This window comes from Pezoporus wallicus, unplaced genomic scaffold (genome assembly GCF_028554395.1).
Source record: "Pezoporus wallicus isolate ANWC-B61680 ecotype Strahan unplaced genomic scaffold, APGP_CSIRO_Pwel_v1 contig_6732, whole genome shotgun sequence".
NCBI lineage: Eukaryota > Metazoa > Chordata > Aves > Psittaciformes > Psittacidae > Pezoporus > Pezoporus wallicus.
Genome location: NW_026638638.1, coordinates 2,523,346 through 2,544,605, shown reverse-complemented (window position 1 = coordinate 2,544,605; position 21,260 = coordinate 2,523,346). Strand labels below are relative to the sequence as shown.

At 40.7% G+C, this 21,260-nt stretch overlaps 1 protein-coding gene across 1 annotated transcript in view; it reads left to right on the top strand.

The window, feature by feature from the left end:
* The window catches only part of UBE2E3 (ubiquitin conjugating enzyme E2 E3), a 57,311-nt gene extending 38,118 nt beyond the window's left edge, over window positions 1-19,193 (top strand). Inside the window, exons 3-5 of the mRNA XM_057411651.1 lie at window positions 13,644-13,776; window positions 15,536-15,683; window positions 16,689-19,193. Coding sequence (XP_057267634.1) covers window positions 13,644-13,776; window positions 15,536-15,683; window positions 16,689-16,786 — 379 coding nt within the window. The 3' untranslated portion in view covers window positions 16,787-19,193. The remainder of the gene's footprint in view (window positions 1-13,643; window positions 13,777-15,535; window positions 15,684-16,688) is intronic.
* Window positions 19,194-21,260: the final 2,067 nt, after the last annotated feature.

Below are 21,260 nucleotides of genomic sequence, written 5' to 3'. Positions count from 1 at the left end.
AACCCACTGTTGCTGCCTTAGCATTATACATTTGGCTCTGACATGGCATACCCTCATGGGCCTCGAGCTCATCACAGTTGTGTATTTGAAGAGCAGCAGTCTTTCAGGTACTGCAGCTGCACCTCTGTAAATGGGGGCAACTCTTCTACTCTGTTGTCCTGAATTCTTTTGAATGAATGAGGCCTCTTGCTTCCTTTTTTCTGAAGGCACAAAGGATGTAACCTGTGGTAGAAGGATCCAGTCCTCTCTCTGATTTTTGCTGCTTGGGAGTTGTAGAAGGATCATGCCATTCTGTGCCTGCCAAAACAAGGGGTTCATGTAACCATAATCCTCCTGGATAGTTGTCTGCGTGTGAACACAGCCACAAATTCTATGTTTGCCACTTCTCTTTTTAGCAACAGAGGTTTTGTAGTTAATACTAGTGTTTGCTTGCAACAGCAGCTCAAATGGAGATTGTGATTTAAGTGTCACTTGGTTTGGGGCATAGCTGCTCCTTCTATAGTGACAGTTCCTATAAACTTGATGCTTCCTGGGTGCTTTTGTAAGTATAATCTGCTAAGAACAGTATTTTAGCTACTTGCGTTAGTATTTTGGAGGGGGGGAAAGATGCTACTTGTAGCAGATGATCTTCAACTACCAAGAAATACAGTGCATTTTAGGCTTATTATTCAAAATGCATACATCTAAATACATTTAATACTGAGTGCTGAAAAAGGTTATTTATTTTTACACCACATAATCTGCAGCATCTACAGGGTAGGATTTGTACAAAATAGAAGTGAAAGTATTGCTTCCAGTTTTAGTCACGATGGAGTCTTTCAAGCGCAGGTGGCATCCAGCAGCCTGGGTGTTTTGCCCAAGGTGAAAGTTCTTGTTTTGTTTCTTTTGGTCAAAGAGGTTTAAATAAAGCAACTTTGATGTTAATCAGGACATTACCACTATAAAGCTAGAAAAAAGCTGTGTGTCTCCTACTCCTCTTGGCCTTGGGCATAGGACAGGTTTCCCAGGTGGTTCAGAGTCATCTTTCCTTCCGTAGTATAGTCAGCGTACGGTCAGGCATTCGCTGTGCCATCAGCTGCACCTATGGAGATGATACAGCTGCCCTCTGTGGTGATTCAACCCCCTTCCAACTCTGCCAGCTGGAGGATTCATGTGAGTGGGGTCTATATTCCTGCTTTATACTGAACTCATATAGTTACTCGTTATGGATCCTACTGATACATGTTAGAGAGAACTGTCAGTCTCCTGTGTCAGTAGTGCTGCAGGAACAAAAAGAGTCAACTGATTAGATCTTCACTCTTTATCTTTTTGACTATTTCTCCCAAGAGGAGGCAATCGAAAATCATTTCCATTAAATTGTAGACTTGAATGCTCAATGCTCTGCAGAATATCTCTGCATTGCCTCTAGCAGTTACTCGAAGTAAAATATTGTGGACAGAGCAGTTGCATCAGAGCAAATGTCTGACTTGGTGCACTTCTCTTTTCAGCCCCCTTTTAGATTTTCTTTTAAGTTGTCCTCAATAAGAGCAGCATTTGAGTGGCCATACGTTTGACAAAACGCATAAATAATTATGACTGTTATTTGTATTCATTTTTGTAGTTCCAAAGCTATTTTAAAGAAACAGCTCAAAGGACTTCTTCCAGAATTAATAAATTTTCACATAAGTCTGGAAATGTCTGTAATTTTGCTCAGATCTCCAGAAAAGTGCATTTAGTTCATTAGTTTCACGCTGAACTGTTAACGTTTTAGGTTGTTTTATTAGGAGAGAACAAAGAACTCCTGGCTTGTTGAAAATTTGTTACACAAAAATAAGGATGAAAAGGTTCCAAAAGAGCTGATGTTAAGCATTGCAAACTGGATGAAGTTGTGCAGATTGGAAAGATTTACAAGACATCTGGTAATTAGCTCCCCCTGCCCTGTGAAAGCTGCTGCTGCTTGCGGTGGAAGGGGAGCAGGAGGGAGGTGAAGCGTATTCCTGAGAAGCGAGATCTTTGTGTTCGCAGATTATCAGTGGGCTCTTGAAAAGTCTCCAGATACCTCTTTGGAAAACTACCTCCTACAAAAGATACGCCTGGCACCTCTCCCTGTGCAGGGTTGTCTCCCCTGCCGGCGCTTGCCTGCTGCAGTGGGGGAGGGTGAACAAGCTATCAAAGAGCTCATTATGGCTTTCCCCGCCTGAGCCAATCTGTCAGCCGGCCCGAAACCAGCTTTGCTGTGCTCCCCAAGAGACGGCGCGGCAGCTGGGAGTTGCTGGAGTGCGACCGGCTGGAGTCACCTCCCTCTGCCTGTCCCAGAGTGCCGGTGATGCTTGGGACTGCTGCTGGAGCGGGGCACCTGGTGAGTAACCTTTTCCAGGGAGGTGCAGCAGCAATCTCGGCTAACGGGCCCAGAGTTTGATTCTTTCCTTATTATTATCTTTATTGTTGTTACAATTATTAATTATTGCTATTACTACTGCCACCATTATTTTCCAGTACTATTTGTTAGATTTCATTAAGGGAGATTTAAACAAGAAAACAAAACTCTCCATTTGGATTCATTTTGTAAGTTGTCTCTTGGGAGCATCCCTTTTTCTATAGAATAAAGTGTGGTGTGTGATTTCTGAAGTTCATATTTATGAACCTGCAAGCATTGAATGGGAATTGTTGAGACCTGGTGCGTTGCTTACTTGAGTCTTGGGAGCCTTTGCTTCAGTACCCTGTTCTCTACCCATAGAATCACTTTCAGCAAGTCGTTGCCCCGTCACATTTAGTATTCTGTCTGTAAAACAGAATATTGATCTTATTTTAGACACCTGCGGTAAAAATGGCTACAATTATATATTTACTATATTTTTAACAAATATTTAATCGTTACCAAAATTATATATTTACTATGATTTTTTTCTTTTTACAAATATTTAATCATTTAAACATCTGTAATCAATCCCAGCAGGCTGACTGCTAGTAAAAATGTTTATCTGTTCAGCTCTGAATGTTAAGTACAATGAGCAGGCAGCCTGTCTTAAGTTGATTTTTCTAGCAGTGCCTTACTTTAAAATTAGGCATTTGCAGCAAAGGAAGAGCTTTATTGAGATTAGTTATCAGAAAGAACATTATTTTTCCTAGATTGCAGATGTAAGCAAATGTGTGGTTAATACTGTTCACTAAATTACAACTGACTGAGAATATGAAGGAAGTAGAATTATGTACCAGTATAGTGTATTAGGACATGTTGGAAGAGATTATACTTAATTTGTATATAACCCAATGAATTTTGCAGCAGTAGTCATTAAGCATATTCTTTCCGCTGATAATTCATGCTTATAGTCTCAAATAGAGTCATACAAGCCTGAGCCTTCTTGAGATTACAGTTATTCTGTGTCCAGGTTGTAGCAATAGTACAAGTGGTGCTGCAACCTGATCTGTTGGAAAGAAGGATTTAGCGCCTGGGAAGAGGTCAGTGCTCTCCATGTGCTTTGCTTTGCCCAGGGGGTGAGTTGCTGTATCCTACTGCAGGCAGTAAACTGTCAATTCCCTGGCAGCTGCCCTGAATCTGGGCTGTGGGGGAAAGGTACATTTCTTTTTAATCATAGTTCTGAACAGACAGATGTGTAAAAAGGTGGAATGAAGTTGCAGTGTATCTTGGTCCACTGGTACCCATGGTCCAAGCTCTATAGCAAAGCTCTGTGCAGGTAAAAGATTTGTTGGTTCAACCTGAGCAGTGGCAATCTTCTTAGAGGGCTACAAAGCCCTGCTGCCAAGGCTAAGCCAGACAGCTTCTGCTCCATACACTACAGCTGCCTCTGTAAAGAATGTTCATTTGGAAGAGTTACTCCTTAAATTAACATTGTTAGAGGGAGCAGTAGTTGGGTTGGAGCTGGCTTTTCAATAAACAGATTTTACAGAGTGAGACTTGATTTGCTTGATGTTTATTGACTTTTTTTTTCCCCTGGAATGATTATTTTCACATCTTTCTTCAGTGTAGTGCGCTTTTGTGGAGTCAAATGAACTCATATCAGACATTGATTTCTGTGTGTTTGTATGCATGATGTTTTTTCCATTCCTTTGAATGGCTCTGCTTTTGGAGCTAAAGCTGGTATTCACAGGGTTTTTAATGCTTTTAATACAGAAGTGACACTTATATCTACTCTCTACCGAATATTGCTTCAGCTGTCTCCAGTTCTGCATTATAGAAAACAGATGCCTATTTGCAACTGCTTTTGTTTTGAAACTCTCTGGATATTCATATTTGACTAGTGAAATGTATATTGTTGATGGTTTAGCACCAACCAAATCTGCCTTATGCTGCTCATCATGTTGAGTCACTCTACAGCTTACGTACTAAATGGACAGAGGGGAATGGTGGGAAGACAGACGGCATCCTGCGCCTCTACTTTGATGAACAGGGTTCTTGATTTTTGGCTAACCAGATTCACACCCCGTCAGAACTGCTAACTTCTTTTAATTGAGATGACATGACGTAGCTAGGGACAAAAGCCACATAGTGACCCTGACCATGTTTGGAAAGGACTCAGACTTGAGAAGTCATCGTTATTGTGTAGAAGGTGGGGAAGGTCTTTGTGAATGAACAGACAAAGCTCAGTGTTATTTTGAGAAATGCAGCCCTTTGTTAGTTGCCGAGATTTCCATCAGACTTTTATGGCTTCAAGTTAGGCATTCAGTGCAGGGAGCTGTGGCACAGCATTTCTGCCTGGAGAAGAGAAGGCTGCGTGGAGACCTCATAGCAGCCTTCTGGTATCTGAAGGTGGCCTACAAGGATGCTGGAGAGGGACTCTTCACTATGGACTGTAGTGATAGGACAAGGGGTAATGGGTTAAAATTTAAACAGGGGAAGTTTAGATTGGATATAAGGAGGAAATTCTTTACTGTAAGGGTGTTGAGCAACTGGAATGGGTTGCCCAGGGAAGCTGTGAATGCTCCATCTCTGGCGGTGTTCAGGGCCAGGTTGGACAGAGCCTTGGGTGATATGGTTTAGTGAGAGGTGTCCCTGCCCATGGCAGGGGGGTTGGAACTAGATGATCTTAAGGTCCTTTCCAACCCTAACTATTCTGTGATTCTATGATTAGGCTGTAAGTCTGATGTGGAAATGGAGGGAGGCAAGGGGGAGGAAGTGTTTAAAAGTAATAATGAAATTATGTTTGGAAGAAAGCCTATACTAGAAGGTTTGGAAGTCTGAACCAAGAACTGACTTAGATCATGAAAATACAGACTTCTTGCGAGGGAAAATAGTGCTTGCTACAAGGCAAGATTCAGGAAGTTAGTATGAAATAAAGTTATGAAACTAATATGCAGGTATTAAAGGTCATTAAATCCCTAAATAGGTGCTTCTTATTCAGAGCGTTAATGTGATTTAATGGCAACAGGCTGTCTGACTGAGTGGTTTTGTCTTTCCTCCATCTCTGTGTGGGCAAGCTGTAACTTTATTGTTGAAGTTGAAAGCTGAATTTTTAGAGGTGGGAAGAAGTGGGGAGAGCGCCTTCTAGCTATATTGATGTGAAGTGCTGGAAAAGCCACATCCTGGACATGCCAGAAGAGAAGGTTCCTCTCTGGTAGCATGACACACGTTGGATGTACACCTTCTTGACAAGAATGCGGGTGAATATGCCCGCATTTCAGTGAAGGTGACTTCCCAGCAATTGTGTCTGTCTTGGTCCTTCATGAGGTACCTGAATAAATCATGTTCACTACGTTGCACTTTCTCCTTTTATGATATTACAGAAAAGTTTTTCCACAACATTAACACCATTCACAAGTTTAGTCATGGAGTCTGCCTTTAGGCTTGGATTGTCAGACTGTGGTCATTCTCTAATTCACTAATGTTCTTTCTGTCTCAAAAAGCACTGTTTATAGTGGAGCTCATTTCAGGTTTTGGCTGAAGATACATTCTTTCAAAAACTAATCCACAGAACAGTGGAAGGTGGGTTTTTTTAGTACATTAGTCTGTATTTGAAATTGGCTAATGTGTAGGCATTTGGGGTAGCTAGATTGAAAGCCGGGGATTTCATTTGAACAGCTCTAGTTGACTGGTAGGCATAGTCTGTTGAAAATTGCCCAGTTGACATTAAAAACGTCATTGAAAACATCAGTAGGAAATCCTAAACTGGATGTCTCAGTGTCACTTAGCTTTTTGCATGAAGATTTTGCAGTGAATGGTGGTGGTGACTGATGTCTAAAATACATGGATGACACAGAACTGTTGAATGAGCTCCTGATAGTGTCCTCTCAGTCCAGTGGGTAAGGTGACAGCCTGGGGTCTGGGAGATTTACATTGCAGTCATACTCCACAGTACATGTTTTCTGCATGACATTAGTCTAACGATTTTGTGTCTGACTGCTTCCATTTTGTGCATTTGTGGGCAGACGCCTTAAACTAAGGCTGCGTGATTTCTCAGGTACTGTGTGATTCTTTCAGGATGGATTGCTAGCATCAGTATGGAGGCTATAACATACATAAGAATAAAATATGCATGCATCCCAAATGAGGTTTGTTTGTGTTAGGGAATCGCGAAGGACCCTCTCTCATGAAAGAAGAGCCAATTTGCCATGTTTCGTAAATACAGGCTCATCAGTAATTATGATTGGAAGGAAAATGTGAACTGTATACGTGGCGGATAAATTTCATTGACAAAGTAATTGAGTGTTATACCAACAGCAAGAAAATAGCATACGTTTTGCCACTAGTACTACTGGTGTTTCAACACTGATGACAGGGAGCTAGCCTTTTATTTTATGCTAAATTACGGATTTGTTATTGTGAACACATGGTCAAGTAGCAGGAAACATTTCCCTTTAATGCCTGTCCTGGTCTCTGTTTTAATAGGAAGCGTGGATAATTTCTCTAGCATAGGCATGTGAGAGGGACTTCTATGCATATGCCAAGATATTTAAAATGAACCAGATGTTCAGCACAAACTTTCTTCATGCCTGCGAGTACTGTGATTTCTCCATTTTCAAATATAACTCATGTTTGGTAACATCTTATGTATTGCTTGAGTAGCTTATAGCTCCTCTCTCAAGAGCATAGATAGAAACAATCTGATGTGTTTTGTTACCTGGATTAAAGTCAGTATTTCTGCTGTAATTTAACAAACTACATTCTGGGGTTGGTTATTTTTCAAAATAAAAATTACAGGAATTCTGCCTCCATAATCGCCTATGCTTGTTCTGGAAGATAAAGGGAACCTGAGTAGGCTTTTAACAGCAGCAAGAAAGGTCCTAGGAACTAGCAGAAGTACAAAGAGGAAAGGTAAAGTTCAGCTATTGCAGCAATGAATTAATTTAACAGGGCTTTTGGCAGTGGAAAAGCTATCAGGTCTCTAAAATACGTTACTTGGGTTATCTACATTTTACAGCTTTGATGGCATTATCAAATGATTTGTTACTCAGCTTCCTTTAGTAACAACAGTGTATATTCTTCTACTAATGGCAAGATTAGCACTGGAGGTTTTGATTGTCTAAAATGCTGCAGTGTGGTGTCTTTCCCTGTAGTTTGATTAATAGCAGATCTGCCCTCAGTTAGACTCCCCTAATGGTACAATTTGATTTGAACCGAATACGGCCACATGATTGCATTCCTAAGCTGGACCATGCAACCTTGAGTTTGTGCCCTCTTTACGCTGGCTGCAGGAGGGCAAATGATACCTGATTAGGCGTAAAGCCTGGTGTTACAGAGCTAATCCACTGACATTTTTGGAATGTGTACAGTTTGGCCGAGTTTATGTTGGATCAGCACTTTGCTTTGAGTAGCCATGCTGCTTTTGATCTGGTAGGAGGAGCTCTCAAGTTGGATTTACTGTTGCATCAAACCATGGCCTCAGGCACAAGTTCGGTACTCTTTTACAACCAGCTGAATTAGCAGGGGATCCAGGAGTTAAAAATGGGGGGGGGGGGGGGGGGATTTATGCAGTAATTTCTACCTTTCAGTCTTAAGGGCATGATAGACTTTAAGGAAGTGACAGAAGCAAAGGTTTGTACAGTGAATGAGGCTTCGTGCATCCTCAGTTACACAGAGCCTCAGTGGATCTGCTAGAAGCAGCAAATAACCTTTTTCAGCAAACAGATGTAGCAAGTAGTTCAGTGGCAGGTAAAATAAGCACAGTTGTCACTATGTAAAGAGCCCAATAGACTGAAACCTTTTCTTTGTCAGAATTGCACATAACCTGGAAAATATTAATAATATTAAACTTAATAGAAATTAATATAGTTTACATTTACTATTAAATGTAAATATTAATAATAGTGAGTACCTTACCAAAAAGTGTTTTGAACATGGATTTGATATATTGCTGTAGACAACCCGCATGTATACAACTGTAGAAAAATGCTGTAATCCAAAAATTAGGGCTTGAAGCTCTTGCCAGCGAAATCAGTATGCTTTCTGTGTGTAGGGGATGAAGTACCCAGATTCTGTAAGTAGAGGTGCTTAGGCACCACCTCTGAAAATAGGAATGCTGAGAATAATGCTGAGTGCCTTTCTTACAGCAGGATTCGCAAAACTCTGTTTCTGAAGCTGTCTTGTGGATATTGCAAAATCTATCACTATGTAGCTTTATGAAATGGATTTTTCAAGCACAGGGTTGTGGAACATACTTAAGGGCATTGATTCTTCCTTTCCTGAGTACTTTCAGTTGAATTAAGAAAAATTAAACCAGATCTTTTACTCCTGTCTTAAAGCCCTTGACTTCACTTACATTGCTGTAAAAATTGTAAGTCATTGTGGTTGAGCAGTCTGTGAATTGCTTCAGAAGTTTTACTTTTGCTGAGTCTCATCTGAGATGGAAGTTTGGGGAAGATGGAGTGGGCTCTTCCCTTGCCTCTCACACCAGGTTCCCATTTGCTTTGCTAGCTGCTGCCTTTGGGATACCTGCCTGGCTATCGGACCTAAGGGTGGAGCCTTTGAAAGGAAAATGTAGGATGATATTCCACCTCTTAATCATGTGATGGGTGTCTTGGGTTGTAGGCCAGTACCTTTAGTTTTATGGTACCAATGACATTTCTTATAAGGCTGTTTTAGAGCCTGACAGACTTCACTGCTGGGAAGCTTCCTAAAACACATATTACTTTCTTCTTTTCCCCTAGTTTCATCCTATTACAGACCCAAATTGTTTCTCATAATAAAGCATAACGCAGAGTTAACATCAAATCTAGCTAAATTACTCTTTTTTTCCACCCTTTTTCTTCTTAATTATCACAGTCTCAGTACCATGAAGTTGCATTCTGTCGTGAAATTTAGAGCCCCCGTGTTTCAGAGGATTGCTGTTGACAGGAGAAGCGAATTTAGCAAGAACAGAAAGCGGCATGCTACTAGCATCATGTAGATTGGAAATTTCTTGTCCTAGTTTCTCATCCTGCAGCTAGCTCCATATAGGCAGCTGTAATGAATTTTGATTTAGTGAATTGTAACAAATGCTGAATTCTGATTTCTGTAACCACTGTGTCAGGGGTCTAACAGGCTTCTTGTTGGTGTAAATGCTGCTGTATCCATGTGAATGCTCACAACAGTGTTCTGGAGAAGCTGTTGTACATCTTCATGAAACCTGACAGCCAGGGTTCAGCAGTTAGGTTTAAAGGCTGTGACGTGAGCCCATGAGCCCCTAGAGTTTAACCTCACATCTTGCCAAATTCACCATCTAAAGGCACACTTGTAAATTAAATCTGTTCAGTGGACTAGCTTGGATAGAGCATGTTTATATATCCTTTGTCTTATCTAGATCAGGTATATATATCCTTCAGTGAAGTGGCATAATGAATATTTACTTAGGAAGCAGATAGAGCCAGTTAACTTTATAGAATTTATTGTAAGAAAATCAGTCCAGCTTTTGCGCATGAAGTAAACCCCCCTTAATTTTGCAAAGAGTATTTTGTAATTTCAATTAATTTGCTTTGTTATTTTGTGTGAGATTTTTTTAGCCCATATTTAAAAAAATTAGTTAAGTGGCTCTTGTATTGAGAACATACTGTTGGTGCCTTTACTGAATTTGTGATGCTCTGTAAGCTAATTCAGGAGGGCAGCAGGTTGGTAGCAATGAACTGCACATACATGCTGTGTAGCCAAAACACTGCAGCAGTTGTCAGATCCATTGCTCCATCAAGATCTTGTATTTTAAAGGACACAATGGAGGAGGAATTTTTTTGTCCATATGGATTCCATGGGGGAGGTCAGAAGGAGCTGGATTTTTCAGTGATGAAGAAGGGGAAGAAAACCATGGCAGTTCCTCATAGCAGCACTCTGCATGGGGTATTCTGTCTCGTGTAGGAGGCAGCAAGATTCCTTGGTTGTCAGTCACCGTAATTCTCGGGGTTTAAGGTGAGATGCTTGAAGGCTGTGCTTGCTGTAGGAGAGTGAGTCTTTTGAGTAGCAGGAAAACTTCTGGGACTAAAGAGCTCAAGTACAGCCCCTAGAATCACCTCCTGTGCCAGCCTCTTTAGTGCCTAACAGAAAGAGGAGAGTATTTCTTCCAGATGTATCAATGAAATGGGAAATTGTTGACAGGGTTAAGCTTCCTTATTCCCAGTTTTCAGCCCGGGTTTTTTGCTGTCCTTTGTGGGCACAGAGAAGTTAGATTTACACCAGAGAGTGGTGGTTCCCTCCTTGTGGCTTTCTGCAGCATCAAGACAACGCTCTTCAGTGACAGAGACTCCAGCACTCGCTTGCAGCTCAGTACACAGCCGAGGTGTTGCCTGAGACAGGACTGCACTTCCTGCTCTTCCTGCAGGCATCCAAGTGGGTGAAACCCCAATGCGCTGTCCTTGTGGAAGTCATTGCAGAGGCCGAGACTGCTGTGAGTAGGTCTTGTGTGTTCTGCTGAGCCTTAGAAAGTGTGGGTTTGTTCACTTCAAAAGAAGATTACCTTGGTATGTATACGAAAGACATAGTAGGGTATGGCTGACTGAGGATGATCCCCAGGAAATGCACAGGTGGTAGAAGCCCAGTGTGATGTATTGCCTCTGCTGTTTAATCTCATGTCTCCTCACACCAATAACGTAGTAATTGTGGGGATTTTCAGGTTGCTAATGAAGCAGAGGTATCTTTTACAGCACTGGAAGTGAGACAGCACTTCAGCTGTTAAATAGGAATTTCACAAACCTCAATCAGTTATAACCCAATTGTTAGATTTAACAATTTTCTCCTGTGAGTGGCTGTTGTTACAGTTTTGTGTTACTTTTGACATTGCAGCAATCTTTTCTCAGCAGCAGAACAGGCTTGAACACAGCGTTTTCTTCCTCTTACAAGGTTAGGAATTCCCCTTCTCACATTATACCTGGATCCTTTTGTATATTGCTAGCGGTGGCATAGAAGGGGATAGCAGATAGTAATAAGTGGAGAATTACTGCACTTAGCTTCTGGCAACTAGCTGATAGATGCCTTTGCGCTGACTTGGTGAGTGATTACCAGATAGTTTGGCACCAGGCTGATGCCATACTTAATTGTGACTGATTCACTGGGCTGAAATATGTCACTAATTTAATTCAGCTATTTCATTAATCTGATTGAATTGCATCCAGCTGTTAGAGGTGTATGAAAGAAAGGCACCTGACACACGAGGCAAGAGCAGTAACCTCTGCATTAAATTATAAAACAGTCATTAGGACATCTAATGCTGAAATTGAATTGCTCCATAGAAATTTGGTTTCCAAGCACAATAGTAATTAGCTGTAAGCTTGATGAATGTCAAGAATTAATTAAAACATTTCAGTGGCCTGTGTGGATTTTAAATATTGTCATTATTGCCCCAATATTTTCAGTTCTTACACTAATTGCTTTCTAGAGAGCATGAATAGAATTATCTTCTGGAGTGACTGAGGGTACAAATGGTTCATTACATCATCGAAAATGGACCTCCTTGCCTCTGGATTTCCCTTTTTTTCCCTAAAATTTATCTGCTGTTTTTCTTTCACTTTTGTGCATGCATTACAAATAGAATGATAAGATCAGTGATTTTAGACCCAGACTTTAACTTGACAGCACTTGTAGTTTTTGTTTCCTACCTGTACCGTGGAGGCCAGCAAGCCGTTGTTACCTACTTTCTTTTTGGCAACAGGAAAATAGCTCCAGCTCCATCAAATAATTTTTTTTTGTTTTAATTAAATAGGATGTGAGCCAAAATCTGTGATTGTTTGGTCCTGTTAATGAAAGGCCTCCATCAGTTTAAACATTGCATACATGAAACATCCACGAGATAAAAAACATGCTGGAAAATTACAAATTGAAATGGAATTCATAATCAAAGTCAGCTTTTGGTTGTTTCTTGAATATGATCTTAATGTAAAAATAGTTAAATTTTTGGTGTGGGAATTGCAGATGCAGAGTGCAGACTGCTCATATTCCTTGTCTCTGATGAGTGTCTCCACATGTTTGGCTACATAGTAAAGATGAGTGTCCAACATGCCGTGTTACAGACTGCAGACATATGTATGACAAATACATGAGGTGACACAACAAGGGAAGAGCTTTAAGACTTGGAGGGCTCGTAAGGAGTCTCCTCGGTGTGTCGAGCAGTGCCAGAAACCACAAACTCCCAGGCTACAGCTTGATGCCGTGCCTTGCTGCTTGCTTCATGTGCGATCCCATATGACAGTCCTCTGTGCCTCTTCCTGGGGACTGCAGAGGGATAAGGAGGGGGACGTTTCACCATGTGTCTGTAAGATGTAGGTGGTGTCTGAGAGGCTGCCGAGGTGGGGAGAATTGAATGGATCTTTTACAGTGCCGCGTTCATCTGCATAGATGTGGCAAATCCACGGTGCCTGCCTGAGCTCAGCAGAGGTGTTTTCTACAGCAGTCAGTTTGGATCTCAGTGGATCAGATTCAGGACCTTTTGTGGAAGGTTGGGTTAGTGTTTGCTGACAGAAGTAAGATTGTGCTTGGGTTGCTTTTTCCTGAGGAGGTCAGATGGTTACTGTGTGATAATAGGATTAAGTGTGATGGCTCAGAAGTCGAGAAAATGCCTGTTAATTATCCCTTCTTTCAAAGCTTTAATAATCAATTATGCAATAACCTTTCCCCTAATGAGAAATGCATTCAGTATGGTACTTCTTAAAATAAACTGTTTTGGGCTAGTATGCTTAATGCTGATTGCCTGGAGGCATAACACAAATATATCCTGAATAAAACGGTTATTTGGATTTGACAGTGCTCAGTTCCAGGTTACTGCCTCTCCCATCCCCACTTTTCCTGCCCAGGGATATAACATTTCACCGTAGCCTGTGAAACAAGTGGCAATAAATGTGTGTCAATATTCTTTTTATGAAGGTATGGTCTGTTTAATGCCTGGAGAAGTTGCATGTGGTCAAGATACACAATTCCTTTTGTGTATGGATATGATGTCATTGGAAGAGCGTGATGTAGAAGCTCAGAGCAATGACATACTTGAGAAAGCAGACCTGGGGGCTTGTTTCAGGTAATGACAGTCTGTAGTTCATGGTCGATCTGTTTCAGTGTTGCATCTCCAAAGGGGCAGCGAAGCACCCAGCTTTCGTGCCTGTTTAAAACATTGAGCCCACTGAAATTGGTGGGAAATTAGGCAGATGTTAAGCATAGGCAAGTGGCTTGTATTAAACAAAATAAAGGTAGAAGGAAATCCATAAAATGCCTCTCTCGACAGTACATCCGACTCTTTGTTTCTCCCTGTTATTTTATGCAGTGCCGGTCCTAAAGGAGACAACATTTATGAATGGAGATCTACTATTCTTGGACCTCCAGGTTCTGTATATGAAGGAGGTGTTTTTTTCCTGGATATCACATTTTCATCTGACTATCCATTCAAGCCACCAAAGGTAAGGGTAAGGTTTTTATTGTATCATATTTTCACTTGTGAGAAGAATGTAACATGCAGTGAGTGAGTACTCATTGCCTTGTGAATATCAAATTTGTTTATGGTTTTTTGAAAACCTCAAGGTTCAAAATCTTTGCTTGTAGTTTCAGAAAAATCCTTTCTATTTTATTTCCCGATTACCACAGTCAATACTGATTTCCAAGCTTTACCGGGTTATAAATGAGATGATAATTCTGGTCAAGAGTTAAGATACAAGGAATTTTAATAGAAGACAGTGCAACACCTTCTTATGTTTCCTTCCTCTCATTCCAGCTACTAAAATACATGTATAGTGAGCTTTTTCTGTTATGAACAAGATTCTATATTATATATTCTCACTAAAAATACATATTATTATTTTTAACAAAGTAACAGAAAGCTAAAATAAGTTTAGATAGACAACTGGAGTGTTGTATTGTGACTTCAAATTGGGTAAATTACTCTGATGATTTCCATTATTGTAAACTGTTTACTACAGGTAAGAGCAGCAACCTTGTTTGATAGTGTTTTTTGAGCAAAAACTCTTTTTATTAAATTAAACTAGTCTTGACTTAAACTAAAATTTAATTTCCTTGCTCAAAAATAGTTTGGACGCTTAAGAAATTATAATTTACTAATGGATATCAAAGAAGTTAAAGGTTATTTTCTTCAACCCTTCCTTAATGTCAAAGTATAACTTGTCACGAAGTCACCAGAAAGGACACTGCTGACATTAGCACGGGCTAAATACATCCTACCACACATTTCTGCAACTTATGGCTCTTGTGGCTACAATGCTGTTGCTACAAATCAAATACCGCTTCTCATTCCCAGAAGGATTACAGCATAAAGAATAATATATTTTCTGTGTATTTCACAGTTCTCTGAAATCCACAAAATTTAATATTCCCTGAGTTAATATTGTTATAATGAAGTGATGCAGAATTTTAGACAAATTCCTTATGAAAATCTCATAGATAGGGGCTTCCTTAGAGCATGATCATTTTTTTAATTTTCAGAAAACATCATAGATTTTTCCCCTCCTGCATCAGTATGAAAAGAATATTCCTCATCTTGCTCGTTATGTAATTAAAGCCATTAAATATTTCTAACTTATTATTTGTGCAGAATAACGCTTACATGCTGTACTGATACTAGTCTGAAATAATTTAAAAACAAAGGTGATGGTAGTGTGAGGGCACTGTTTTGGTGGTATATTTTGTCCTGCCTAATGAAGGGTGAGGCAAAGATTTCATTGCTAATTTGAACAAGAATAACACAAAATTCCAATTTTAAATATTAATTTTCATGGTCTATATTTAGGCTTTTGAAAGCAAGGAAAAGAACAACTAATGCTGCAGGTGCAGCCATCTTCTGTCTAATTCCTCACTTTGAGAAACCACAGTAAAGTTACACGTGTGATTAGATTGGTTTTGACATGCAGCATGTTCATTAAATTGTGCACAGTACTACAGAGTAGGTCCTAATTTTTGTGGATACCAGACAAAAGGTCTGTGTGAAAGCAGTTTATGCACCAAAGGTCTCCATGGTAGGTAGCCATGACTACAGTAAATACTCTTATGTTAAATAATTGTATTTTAGAAAGCCAGAGAAGAGCTGCCTCCGTGGAAGCTCTGATGAACTGAGAACACCCCAGGCACTGCTGCGGCTCAGAGACAAGGGGCAGCATCGCTGGGCAACACCGACTGACTCTCTTTCTGTTTCTTATACCGTGATTCTAGGTTACTTTCCGTACCAGAATTTATCACTGCAACATCAACAGTCAGGGAGTCATCTGTCTGGATATCCTGAAAGACAACTGGAGCCCTGCTTTGACTATTTCAAAGGTTCTGCTGTCTATTTGTTCTCTTCTGACAGACTGCAACCCAGGTAAGGAGCTGATACTTCATTGAGCATCCACTCTTAGTCATTTGACTTAGTTGCCGTGGCATGTAATTTGTATAATTGATTGTACACAGATTAAATAAAAAATAACATTTTAGAAATTGGGGATGCAACCCTCCTGCTCAGATGTGGTCTGACATTTCATGGCACCTTTCAGTCCTGTGATGCAACACAAAGTAAATAACATTAAGCTCCTTTTTTCCCAAGTTATGGTGGAGAAAATAAGCTGATGTCACAGAAGTTTTGTATAGTAGCAGCTCCAGCGAGTGGTCTGTCCAGGAAAGGATCAAAGTTCTCTTGAGTTAGAAACTCAGAAATCCTGCAGGTTGGAAGGGGTCGCAGGAAGGAAGTCCCTTCTTTAAGATGGAAAGTGAAATGTTTAATCTTGCAAATGTGAGGGGGACGATGTTCAGAGAGAGTTCCTTGTTCCTTTTGGGAGGGGAGGAACTCCTGGAAGCCGTACCATTTCTCAGCAGCTGTGTGACCAGTGTCATTGTCAATGAATGCTAATTGCCTGCCATCAGGGCAGGAACTGAGCAATGGTGCTAGGATGGCAGCTCATATACGGAACACTGGCAGCGATCAGGGAGAGATGAATTAGCCTCTGTGATACAAACAAAAGTTTGAAAACTCTTGAAGCAAACAGGATCTCCTCGGTGTGTCCCCTACAGTTCAAATACCCTGATGTGCACCAGTCTTATGACCCAAATGTGCGAGGCTGTGCTCACTGAATGTCCCCTGCACTCAGCAGCCCTTCCAGAGGGTTGAAAGCAGGGCCCCTGGCTGGAGCAGGATGCATTCATATGCAAATAACCACAACAGATACTCCTGTTTTCTTTTTCTGTTCATTGTGCCTTGTGTGCTTTCTCTTGTATGATAAGAGCCCCCCTGAATCTCACAGCATTTTTTGGCCTAACAAAGACTGTATTATGAAATAGATTCTGTATTTTAAATCATGTGTTCAGTTTTGTGTTCTCCTGCCTTTTGCAGCTGACCCTCTGGTTGGAAGCATAGCCACTCAGTACCTGACGAACAGAGCAGAACATGACAGGATAGCCAGACAGTGGACCAAGAGATATGCAACATAAATGATAAACTACTTGTGCAGTGTGAAGGTGCAGAAGGCAACTTTGCAGTGTGCAACAAATCTTTATAGCCTTTACAATACGGACTTCTGTGTATATGTTATACTGATTCTACTCTGCTTTATCCTTTTGAAGACTGGGATACTGCCCTCAAAAAAAGGTAAATGCTATTAAGAGTAGAAATTTGTAGCTGTAGATTAGTTATGTTTAAAATGCCTACTTGCAAGTCTTGCTTCTTTGGGATATCAAAATGTATTTTGTGATGTACTAAGGATACTGTTCCTGAAGTCAACCAAATATTATAGTGCATTTTAGCCTAATTCATTATCTGTATGAAGTTATTAAAGGTAGCTGTAGATTACTAGGAATTATGTCATTTGTATTAAACCCAGATCTATTTCCAATATGTGGTACATGCTGTTGTGAAAACTGTTTTAACTTTTACCTTTGTCAGTTTGTAATGAAAGGATTTCCTTTTTCCCTTTGTAGCTCAGAGAGCACCCAGTGTATCATCTCAAACACAATAAACATGTTCCCCAAGGAGTAGTTTCTTTGTTTTCCTATTTTAAATTAATATTTGAATAAATTTAATTATAGTAACAAGGCAGGGCCAATGTATCACAGATCCCTGTGGATAATCTTTAAATTAATATACATAAGCAAAGGCTTGCTATTAAATGTTTGATGCACACCTGTGGATTGTTTTAAATTTTCCCTGCTTTGTTTTTTTTTAACAGAACAAATGTCCTTTCTACAGTTTCCTTAAATTTAACACTGTTGGGCTCTTTCTGAAGTTGGAATGAGAGCATTTCATATGCTTACTCCAGAAGCCCATGTAGCTGGTTGCTTCAGGGCCAGTCCTGCTGTCCTAACAGACTGCCTAAATCTTGCTACCATTTTTCTTTTGCAGGACAAGGGCCAAGTTAGAGATAGTCTCGGTGCTTTTGTTTTTGAGTAAAGCAAGTCGGACTTGCTGATCTAGAGAACTGCAGTTACCCATTGAAAGTGGTCTTCCAAAGCATGATTGAACACTCTTATCATCTGTCCAGAAAAGAGAGGAGTAGAATAAATGTAGTCAGGTTTTTATGACAGCTGTGGGGGAAATGAACCTTTGTCAGTGAAAATGTAATCTGTAAAACTTTTAGACTATGTTTTCCCCCCTTCGCCTTCTGGCTTGGAAGTTTTGTAACATCTGTAAGTAACAAAGATACAGATTTATAGTACATACAGTTTAAGAAGTAGAGTCACTAATAGTTTTATAATTTAAGCTTTTATAGGTTGCCAGTCACAATATTGATTATAAAAAAAAAAGAGACTTGATCCCTTTAAATGATTTTTAAAATTACATTTCATTTTAAACTTTAAAGTCTCCCTTACTCCCTGGTGTTTTTGGAGATAATGTAGCACTTCCATCAGTAAGATGCTCTGCTCATTTAAACCGAATGTTAATTTTAAATACTAAAGCAATAGAAAAAGCATTAAAGATTTAGATCTAAAGTTAGCCATCACTACACAGGTCCCAGGTTTTTGTATCACATAAGCTTTGACCATAAATTGTCCACCCTACTTTAAATATTTCTACAGATTCCTGAAGGTGGCTTGAAGAACCGTGTATCCCAAATATCTCAACCTAGAAGCCAGTCTCTTTTGGTAGCTACAAGATAGCTTTAGAGTTCAGGTTATAAAGTGCAAAAGGGAATGAGAAACAGGGGATCTGGCAGGTGGATATGCCTAAATCAGGTAACAGACTAATGCCAGGAGATGAAGTGCTGGAAATCACTGCTGAAGGTGACCAGAGTTTCTCATTATGTCATTGGACGTGTGAGAAATAGCACAGATTGGCAAAGAAACAAGGGGCTATCACATCCAGGCTGGACACCTAACGTCTGCTCGCTGCTGACCATGAGCACACCCATGGGTGACCCAGTGCTCGTACACCACTCCAGTGACTTTCCAGTGAAGAGCAAACTGTATATCACACACTGACTGTGTTGCTCACAGAATTTACAGGTATTTATATCATAAAATATTATGGTATACAAATACAGGTTTTAATCCTAATTTTAATGTATTTTGGTTTTGTATTGTACCTACATCTTCAGATACCTAGGTGTACAAGTGGGATGCCTTGTTAGTGTTGCCCCATCTTGCCTTCCTTGCAATTGGATCCTTTACACTGAATTCCCATCATTTTTATTTTTTTTTTCTGTTGGTTTGTCATGATTCTGTTCTTTTTTAATGTAGTTTTTTTGTGTGTAAATTTTATATTTACTGAAGTAAAGGTTGGTTTTGTGTAAACATTTAAACTTTAAAGAAAGAAAAGAAGCTAATTTTGTTTCTCAAGTTCTCTCTGCTAAACCATGCAGTAGAAAGAAATTTGTATTGTTAAATAAATCAATTAGTTGTTAAATGAGAATGTGTGTCTGTTTTCGTGGGGAGGGCAGAAATCCCTGCTGGATATATATCCAAAATACCAGTTGCAAAGAGCATCTGGTGTTTTCAAACTATTTCCTTCCTGGCTGTGCTGGGGTGAATACTGGATGCTGTTCTATTTTACAGTTTTAATTTTCAGTTCCATCTTCTTGTCGCCAATCGCTGAGCTGTCTATTTGGGGAAAAAAATGAAATGGCACTTTTGTGAAAAGAACAGCTAAAGTTATTGCACATCCTCTCTTCCTCTCCCTTTTGGATTGGCTTTTGTTGTTCTCTTGTCTCTGGGATTTGAGTGTGGAAGACTCAGCTGGGTGGGAGCTAGGTGCCCAAAGTGGTGTCTGTGATCTGCTGGCACAAGGAGCACTCGCGTGGGAACCAGCTGTCCCAGCCTTTGAGCTGTGACATTGCTGAGGAACAGGGAGTGATGGTCTTGCTTACAGATCTGTGTTGACTAGAGATTGTAGACCAGAAGGGAAGAGTCCTATAGGGCTAGAAGGCAAGACTGCAGAGTAGTCTTGAGCCATGTGCCAGGCTTGCTCAGCCTCATAAGGAAAGCAAGAACTGAACCAGGTCTGGTTCATGCTCTGCTTCCTCCCTACCTCTTGAGGGAAAAGGAAACTGCCATGCTTAGCTGCACACCAGCTCCTGCTCCACCAGCTTATTTGTGGCCATGGGTACTGCAGAAAGTGAGACCCAAGATTCTCCCTTTCTTCACCTTCATGTGTGGGAACCAGATTTGTGGTTTCACAGCAGTGTACCCACTTGCCTGCACCATGACAAGAGCAGGGCTTGGGCCAAGGGGCTTCAAGCTGGCTGGGTGCAGCACAAAGCCCACCACGCAGCCAAGCTGCCCTTTTGCCACTGGTGCCACAGCTTCCCCGTGGCCCTGCTCGGGTCATCACAGGGCTGTGCGGAGGAAGCTGGAGACTGCAGCAGCTTCTACACTGATCTCAGGTCTTCTGCCCCTGGGGTTCCATCTGCATGGGCACAGGTGACAAAGGAAGGACTCCAGACTCCAGGCTGAAGAGTGAATTTCATCTTTCCTGCATAATTTCTTAAACTCAGCACTGGCTATTTATGTGAAAAAGGAAGGGCTGTGCAGGCATCCTGAACTAAAACAGCTTCAAAGGACAGTGACAATAGTGTGACTAAAATGAGATTTGATTCAGCCACAGACCAGCATTGTACTTCTGCAGTCGGGGCTGTAGCCAGGGAATCAGATGCATTATGAACTCAGCATTGCTACGTGTACAGTGAACCCTGCGTGGTGGCACTGGTTGCATGATAACTATTCCAAGGGTGAATCACCACTCCCTTTCCCTCACTAACCACCCTGACTGGAAGTGAATTGCAAGGATCCCAAGACAACAGGAAAGATCGTGTAATAGAGCACATGTTTTAAAGGGAGAAGTGAGACAACGGCACAGCTGCTTGTACTGCTGCCTGACCTTGCTGTGATGTCAATGATAATTAGACATGTTCAACCATAGCTTAGGTGGAAGAGCAGATAATGTGCTTGGAAGCTAATTGCTTGAACATTTGCAGCACATAGGGGCTTTCACTTTTTTATCCTTAAAGAGGGAAACCTGCTTCAGCTTGTCCTCTCCCCCTCTGTGTGTGCGTGTCTCTGGAATGCAGTTACAGCTACCACTGTTGCTGGGTAAAACAAAAAGGATCCAACATACCACCAACAATTTGGGGGATCCTTAAAAACTGCCAGGAATATATGGAGTAAAACGTGTAGTATGATAAATACACATCATTCCCTCATGGTGGCTACATCTGAGCACAGGCTCTGCATCTATAGGGGTGTAAGATGTGGTGGGACCATGTGCATGGATAACAAATGCATCTAGTCATCTCTTTCTGCAGGTAACATGTGGACAGCCCTATCTGTTCATGTAGTGTTTCCAATTATTAGGAAGCACTGCTGTCCAAGATAAACATCTCTCTGAACCATCCTAAATTATTACTATCCACAACATCCTTTTCCAGCAAATGCTACAGTTTAGATACAGACTGTGTAAAAAATACTTTGCTATGTG